Raw genomic sequence first — 8,865 nt, forward strand, 5'->3', positions numbered from 1 at the left:
TTGATATTTTAGGGTTTTAGTTCGAAAGGAGTGAATGAGTCGATTAATGTAAAACTTATGTCGAAATGGTGCTCCGAACCACAAAACGGTGCTTCAATTCGGGTGTTTAAACTTTCAATTTACAAAAATCAAGCCGTGAAGCGCCATTTCGTGATAAGTTTTACATCAATCGACTCGTATCTTCCTTTTGATAAAAACCCTAAAACATTAATCTGAAGTTCAAAAAATAAAAATTGTTAAACTTTTGGTTTGAACAAGGTGCAATGAAAATAAAAAATATGAAATGTGGAACCAATGACATCAATTTTTAATATCAAATTAATAAAATCTAATTTTCCAACAAATAAAAAGAAAAGTGCCTCACGAAAAAAAAAATCCCCGTTTGTTAATAAATAATGAATGATGGACGTTCAAAAAGTTAGCATGCATCTTTGGAATAATTGATGAAAAGGTGGCTGTGTTAATTTATAGAATATTCGTTGTCTTTCACTCTTTCTTTCTAAAATCATGACGTTGGATGACAATAACATCAAAGAAATCTAGAAAACAAAATTTTGAAAAAGTTGCTTAAATAATTACTAGAATTCGGTGAAAAAGACAAAGAACAAAGTCGTCGATATCTTGAAAAAAGAATGGTGGAAAAGAGTTTTTCAATGGGTTACTCCGGTAAAAGATGCTCATGTAATAAAAATTTGCAAAGCTGGCAATGAGGTTTGATAATAACAGTTCATATAACGCTATCGGTTGTGGTTTGGCTAGTATGAACTATTTAAAGTGGCATGTCACTGTCACGTAGACAGTGAGTTTTAACTTTTAACTAATTCGTCCTTTAATAAGCACGTTGTAGTTTACCTATATATTAAAAAAAAACCCAAGAATTGTGATTGGCCGAAATAGTATGGACCCATCTTTTCAGACAGCCTGGGTGATAACGGGATGGCCGAAGAAGGGCAAAAAGTTTGGTGTCAGCATGTTAATGGGAGATGTTGTGGTTTGGCCGTGTGTCACGTGAGGTGGATTTTGACGCCCCACGTAGCACCTCTATAACACTCAACCTAACAAGTAATTATAGTTAATCAATGTTTATAGGAGTTTAACGCATTGATGCAAATCAAAGTTACGTGGATAGATATTTAGAGAAATAATCATCGTGAACAGTCCATAATTTTAACTATTAATATTTTAAAAAATAAGGGCATTTACATATATCATCTTCCTAAGTTTTCTTATTACATATATACCCATTTCTTAAAAATCAATTATATATTTCCCCTTCCTAAACCACATATATTACATATCTCTCAATTTTACTAAAATTAGCTAATTAAATGACAGCTTTAATGTTAATGAACTAATTATAAAACTTTACGTATATCCCCTTCTTAATAACAATTACATATATCCCTAATTTATACCCAAACCGAGTCGGTGCTAAGACAAACATGTCGATGTTAATAAATGCAATTGAAGTTGATTTTTTTCAATCATTAGCAAATATAAAAAAAAATTTATATAGTTTATAGATTGAATATATTAATTAAGGTTTTATTATTAAAAAATATTTAATTAAGAGACTTAAGAATATACGGAAAAATCTCTTTAATCATTAAGTTCAAGAAAAGTCATTTGCTTATAATCATTTATAAAGAAAAATGGCTATATATTTAATTTTCTAAAAGAAAAACAAATAAATATGTTATTTGTTTATTATGAGTTAATTAATAGTCATGTTCGTTGCAACATAGCAAATAATTGGTTCTTTTTATTTTTAATTTTTTTATAATTCAATTTTGATTTTGCAATTTAAAATATATGGCAGACTCTCTTTACAACTGAATAATGCATAATAAGGGAAAAAGGGTAATTCTATGTTAAAAGAGGAAATATATAACTAAGATTTTAACATTGGAGAAATATGTAATTAAGAAGTTTAGTAAGAGAATATATGTAAAAATTCTTAAAAAATAATACTTAAAAGTTGATATTTAATATTTAATAATGTTTACTTTTGATAGATCTTTATTTGTTATAGATAAATTACTTTGTAGTTTGGAATTGTACAATTAATATATATATATATATATATATATATTAAATAATTAATTTCTTTATGAGCAATTGGATTTAAAAGATTCAAACCTTGGTGTGGCTCCATGGTCGTGGTGGGTGGCGGTGGTGGAGGTGTCCGGTGGGGTGGTGGGAATAGAGGTTGGGTTTTATGGAGTAGAAGAAAGAGAAGGTGGTGGTGTGGGACCCACATATTTTTATTATTCCATCATTAAAAAGGTCACATCAGCAATAATATTAACACACTTGGTGTCTTGTTAGTTTGAGAGTTGTAACATAAAATACATTGAAAGTTCAGAGTGACGATAACATTTTGTTAGTTAGGAGTGTCCACGGCCAACAATTAAAACTTAAGATTACTCAAACCTCAATTTTGGCCTCAAGTCTTCATCAAGAATTGCATAAACAATCTGAATCAACTACACTCTTATTTGATCCATATCAAGTAAGAATCGTTCACAAGTTTATCTTAAAAATGTTGACTTTCAATTTATACAATCTGTAATCCTGCACCTTGCTTTATGGTGTATCAATTTCACAGTTTGAATATCCAATCTTGAATTCAATATAATCTGTTGTGAATTTCAAGAACATCGACTTGAATTATCGATTCAGATTTTAAATTATAAGACCGCCATTAAGATATTGAATTTGACTTTTGAATATCACAACTTAATTTTTACTTTTTGAAGTCAAAATATGTTCTTATCTTTGTAGAATTACTGTTCACAAACTTAAAGTACAATAATTAATATTAAATTTTCATTAATATTGATTACAATACATAAGTCGAAGAAAAAAGAACTTACACTACTTAATAATAAATTACATGAAATAAATAACAAACATAAATACTAAAGAAAACATAAACAAAGCAAAAACGGGTGAAGCCTGATGATTTCTGTTAAACAAAGATTTCTTAAAACAGATTTCGGGTTGCCCAGGTGAACCCGTCTGTCTCCCAGGACACAGCAGACGAATCGGTGTTTACCGTCAGGATTACAACCGAACTATACCTGAAACGAGAGCATGCATGGATGAGAAAGCTGGAAACGGTTCTGGTTCAGAGTTAGAATGCTTGAACTATGTTTGAGTAATGATTTGATTTGCGTGTTTTTCCGGTTATTGTTCCATCCCCTCAAGACTCGAACTTCATCGTCTATATATAACAGGTATGTGTTGACATTTGTCACAAGATGATGACACTTGTTTGAGGCACCTGACGCTTGTCACATAACTCAATACGTAGCAGATGACTCGCTGACACATGGGGACACAACTCACCAGGTGATGACACGCTAGGTGGTCACTCGTCGCTACCCAGTCCCACCATCAAGCCGCCACATTAAGCATGTTGCTCTACGCCTAAGTCCGTGTGCCATACTCTTGCTAAGGCCACTAAATGTGTCTTGTCATACAAAAATATAAGCTCGTGAGTCCTCCTCTTTATAAGGTACTCATGTAACATCCTATTTATGATAATAATAATAATAATAAATAAATAAAAGAATCTTGTTTATTTAATGGTGTGTTATGATTTAATTGGATTAAAATAATAATAAGTTGAGTGTGGGCTTGGAAAATAAAAGATGGAGTAAGGGATGGTGATTGGCCTTAAGGTCCATAGGCTTAGGGCTCTTTAAAGCATTCTCAATCCATTTCCTAAAATTATATGAGGGGGATTTACAAATTATATGGTATGGTTATGAGTGGTTGTGAGTAGAGAAGAGAGAAAATTTATATGAGAAAGTTAAATTTGAGTCTTTATTGTAGATATTGTATAGTTTTTTAATATCTTCAGAAAGTAGTTGTGAGTGAAATAGAGAGAAAATATGATAATAAAAGTATAAAAATTATTATTTAATTAAATAGGAGAGAGAAAATACAGTGCTTTTAGTGTAATTATATGATATATATATGGATATAGGGTAGGAAACGGGCTGGGAATGCTCTTAAACACCCTTCAACCTCCCTAAAACCCTAAAATCCTCATTTCCATCATCATTGTCTCCATACACTCTAAAAAACACACACAAGCACTCTTAACATTTCGGACCCAGATCCAAGCTGAAGAAGAGGTAGATTTCGTGTCGAATATTCAACAAACAATAAGAAAACGCATCCTGATTCACGGGTTGAATTAGATCTGAACCGAGCCGAACCCAAGAGGTATGTTTTCGAATAAAAGGTCGAGTGTTTGAGGTCGGTTCATTATAAGATTTGATACTAAGACAAATCGGACCATATCATGTAAGAAAACCCAAACTTTTCCCAACGTTCAACGACTTACAAAACTGGGATTCTGACGACATCAATAACTAGGATTCTATTAGTTGCAGATCGTTGGGAGCAAACATGTTAAAAGATGAGACTATCGCCAATCAACTCGTTAGTTGGGACTGTTATTTGCCAATAGTCTATAGTTAGGATTATTTAAATCCAATTTACCTTTTAAATATGATAATTTGGCGAAATTATTTTTTAGGTTTATTTCCAATATCGTAACAAACCTGTTTGATACCAATCGAATTCGCATTGACTCGCCGCTGCAATTCCCTTGTTTTTGTTTTTGTGTAATTTTTTTAATCTAACAATATTATATTGTGGGTTTGATATTGATACTATAATGAATTTAACCGATACCGAATGAATTTCCATTGGCTTGCGGCTGTATTACCGACAAATAAACATCATTTTAATATTATTTTATCGGCTTTAAACGTGTTAATTTGAAGAAATCATTTTTTGGTTTTAGCTGCGGTATAGGAACGAACCTAGTCAATGCCGACCGAATTCGTGTCGACTCGCTGACGCAACGTATTGTTGAACTGACCCCCCGCGTTTTACCGACGAAAAAACATCATTTAACTATGTTATCTTTTTGTATCATAAGCTATACAAGTGTCACAACTATTCTCGGTGTTTACTAATTTATTTTTTGGGTTTAGTTCATGTACTGGTACGAGCTTAACCGATACTAACCAAATTCATGCTGCTTAATTATAAGCTATACGTGTGCAGATACTGTTTTAGGCCTTCACAGATTTATTTATTTATTTCATCTAGTGTCATTGACGTAACAAACTTAATCAATACAATCAAATTTGTGTTGTGACGGCTGGTTTGGTTACGTAGTTGAAATAAAGTTGGATGGGGGTAAGAATGATGATCACAGTCGATCAAGGTATGTGTGGAAAAGTTGGGTCAACCATCTATCAAACCATTTTTGTCATCATTGTTAAAGCTTGTACTGTGTGGCAATTAATTAATGGTACTTAAAAGAAAACCACGGGCCACATGGTACCTACAGAAAAGTGACCACGAGGCATCGAACACCCTTTTACTCAATACATATATTCTAGTGATTTTCTTTCCTTTATAAAGTGACATAGGAGTAAGTTGGAATACCACCATTGGCCAAATTAAAACCAATTAATAACATGGACATCTTCACTGAATGGCCTCTTACAATCATACTAGGCCTCTCCATTTTATGCATATTCATATACACCACTCTAACCTCCACTAGTTCGTCCAAGGCAAAGCTTCCCCCAAGCCCTCCAAAGCTTCCCATACTCGGAAACGTTCACCAACTACTAGGTAAATCCCGTCATGAGGCCCTTTGGCAACTTTCGAAACAATATGGTCCCGTTATGCAAATCAACATTGGTTCACAACCCTTCCTTGTCATCTCTTCTCCTGACATGGCCAAAGAAGTCTTAAAAACTCAAGATCACAATTTTTGTTCCCGTGGACGTTTCCAGGCTACCAAACGATTTACATACAACTATAATGACGCTGCCTTCTCGCCACACAGCGATCACTGGAGGGAAATGCGCAAGCTTTTGGTGACTGAGTTCCTCGGTCCGAAGAGAGCTAAATTGACTAATCACATGTTGGTGACAGAGATGGAGAGTGTCATCCATTCTCTTTCGTTAAATCCACCAAACACGGAGGTAAATCTAAGTAGTATGTTCTTAGAGATAGTAAAAAATAAGGTGTGTAAGGTGGGATTTGGTAAGAGCTATGTGGACCAACTGCTAAAGGGTCCGTCGTTAGATTTTATGCTTGATGAAACCATTCGATTACTAAATGGATCCATCGGTGATTCTTTTCCATGGTTAGGTTATTTTATTGACCAACTTAGTGGATGGAATCATAGGCTGGATGATGGCTTTAGAAATCTTGATACATTCATCGATACAATCATTGATGAGCATCGAAAAAATAAGGCGGAAGAGATAAGTGACGAAGACAAAGATTTTGTACATACTGTACTCGACATGGCTTCCAAAGAAAATGCTTCTGGCTATCGACCGAGTTATGCAGATTTAAAAGCTCTTATGATGGTAAACCATTTATTTTATTACATTTACTTTTATAAAGATCAAATTAAATGGTTAACTAATATTTCAGGATATTATTACTGGGGGAATTGATTCAACTGTTCTGGCTTTGATATGGGGAATGTTCGAGATCATTAAAAATCCAAGAGTGATGGAAAAACTACAAAGTGAAATCCGAAATTGTGCGGGAGAAATACAAAAGGTAGAAGAACTGGATACCTCAAAAATGGTATTCTTGAAAATGGTTGTCAAGGAGTCACTAAGATTGCACACGCCTGCTCCATACTTGATTCCACATGCATGCTTAAACCATACTAAAGTTAGTGGGTATGATGTCTTTCCTGGTACTGTTGTTCTCGTCAATGCTTGGGGGCTAGCAAGAGACCCAAGCATATGGGGGGAGAATGCAAAGGAGTTCTATCCAGAGAGGTTTACTGCCAATCCTGATGTTGATTTTGGAACCGATAGATTTGAGATGCTTCCGTTTGGAGGGGGGCGAAGGTCATGCCCGGCAAAGAACACAGCACCAGGTAATTTAGAGTTCGTGATCGGAAACCTTCTTTACTGGTTCGATTGGAAGCTTCCTAGTGGATCGACGATTGAAAATCTGAACACGGAAGAACTGGGTACCGCGGTTCTGAGAAAGAAAGATCCCCTTTTCCTTGTACCCACAAAGCATAAGACTTCATCAAGTACCGTATAAATAATTAATTGTCAAACATGATTTCATCTTTATGCAACAACTTAAATGAAGCACAAACATGTTATGTGCTGGAAATAATGTATTTGAGTTCTTGTATGCTTAAAGTTAGTTGTGCTATATATTTTCTGTAAGTTATAGAGCAATCATCTTTCATGTGTGGATGCTTTCATTGTCGTTCATTTGGCTAGTTATGTTTCCCGACAGTGGTGCGTTCCTCCTTGATGACGTTAAAATTAGTATGAACATTTAGCATCCCGCCTAAAAAAGGTTTGTTATTGAGGATAGTTCCAAGTTAATGCTTTAAAAAATGATGGCAAAAAGTTCCACACGAATTAAACGTCACACAAGGATCATTCTTAACTTTTTACAAATCTAAAAATGTCTCTCCACACAGTTTCACCATTGCATTGTGGCATACATATATCCCCGTGTATTCTTTCCAAGAAAATAAGGGATTTAGTCCCCACCTTAATTGGTCACGAGCGAGTAATCAACTTTCTTTTTGAGCATGCAACACATGTAATGTCCTTAGTCTGAAGAACCCTTTGGTTCTTTAAAGAGTGTCCATATGAATCTTTTAATTTTTCGCATCATTATTGAATCGGGATGGCCTAACCGATCATGCCAAATCATAAAGCTTTCTTTGTCCATAAACTTCTTGTTATGACCATATTATATTCAATTGCGGTAATTTTAGTGCAATACAAACCAGAGGCAAGTGCGGGTAGCTTTTCTAAAACTTGTTTTTTACCCGATTACATACATAAAATAAATCACAAAAATGATGCATAGATAAAAACTGGCCCAACTAGTTAAGCAACACCAAGACCTAGTGGCAAAGACAAAAAAATCACAAATGTAAAGAACTAGAGAAAAGAACGATCTCACAACAATTTATCTATTAATGAATTGCAAAAATCACTCTTGAAACAACCTAAATAATATGTCTGTAATCCACCACAACCGTTGTTCCAATATTGATTAGAACCAAGAAGACCATCAAAAACACAATACCCCAAATTAGGGTTTCAGATCTAAAAAACCCCCCAATTCTTCAATCAGAGTGAAAACCCTAATTCTTCAATCAAAGAACAACTTAGGGAAGAGTGAGCGATCAGCGCATTATTGCTTTGATACCATGTCACAAAAGAATATAAATTATTTTATTGAAAGCAAGAAACAAGAAAAATAAATCTTGAATGATTACAAGCAGAAACGTCGTTAGCAACAGCTCTATACAAACAAGAAAAGCAAACAAACTACTGATATAGAAGAAGTGTTAATTTATTGCACTCATAACAATGAATAGAATGTCTTCTTCTAAGGAGGCGACGACCTAATTGCACAAGGAAGGAGTAGATCGTTGACACGGTATTCCAAAGATAAGCCCAGAGAATTTGGTGTTTCCATAGCTAGCACATGAAAGACGCTCCATTCCAAACTAGAAGACGCGTCAATGAGAAGCTACACTGATCGGGTTAAAGAAACCTGGGCTCATAGTCGATAAATGGTCTGAAACTCTTGTCTCTATAAATTAGGATCATAAGCTTTAAAATTTCTAAAGCTACATCCTTTTTGGAGTTTCAGTTCTTTCGGGTTTCATCCCTTGGATTACTATCAGATGTGGATCTGTCATAAGCTTTTTCCTTTCTTGAATGAACAGACTTACTTCGACTTATTTTGTTTGATTGACTTTGACTTGTAGAAATGTCCTTGATTGCTTCAAGAATTGGAGTCATAGCTTATTTC

At 34.3% G+C, this 8,865-nt stretch overlaps 1 protein-coding gene across 1 annotated transcript; it reads left to right on the forward strand.

Moving 5' to 3' along the window:
• Positions 1-5,448: 5,448 nt before the first annotated feature.
• On the forward strand, positions 5,449-7,148 carry LOC143550327 (parthenolide synthase-like). The gene is made up of 2 exons (XM_077040998.1): positions 5,449-6,416; positions 6,484-7,148. The coding sequence occupies exons 1-2, from the start codon at positions 5,508-5,510 to the stop codon at positions 7,114-7,116; spliced, it is 1,542 nt and encodes a 513-aa protein (XP_076897113.1). The 5' UTR covers positions 5,449-5,507; the 3' UTR covers positions 7,117-7,148.
• The last annotated feature ends 1,717 nt before the right edge of the window (positions 7,149-8,865 follow it).

Source organism: Bidens hawaiensis, unplaced genomic scaffold, assembly GCF_021521415.1.
Source record: "Bidens hawaiensis isolate Kalapana, Puna unplaced genomic scaffold, B.hawaiensis_p1.1 tig00016006_1, whole genome shotgun sequence".
NCBI classification, from domain to species: domain Eukaryota; kingdom Viridiplantae; phylum Streptophyta; class Magnoliopsida; order Asterales; family Asteraceae; genus Bidens; species Bidens hawaiensis.

Bases quoted from the DNA above. Each gene is read 5' to 3' on its own strand.
- LOC143550327 (XM_077040998.1), top strand. From the start codon at position 5,508: ATGGACATCTTCACTGAATGGCCTCTTACAATCATACTAGGCCTCTCC. The intron at 6,417-6,483 runs GTAAACCATTTA...CTAATATTTCAG, and splicing joins ATTTAAAAGCTCTTATGATG to GATATTATTACTGGGGGAAT.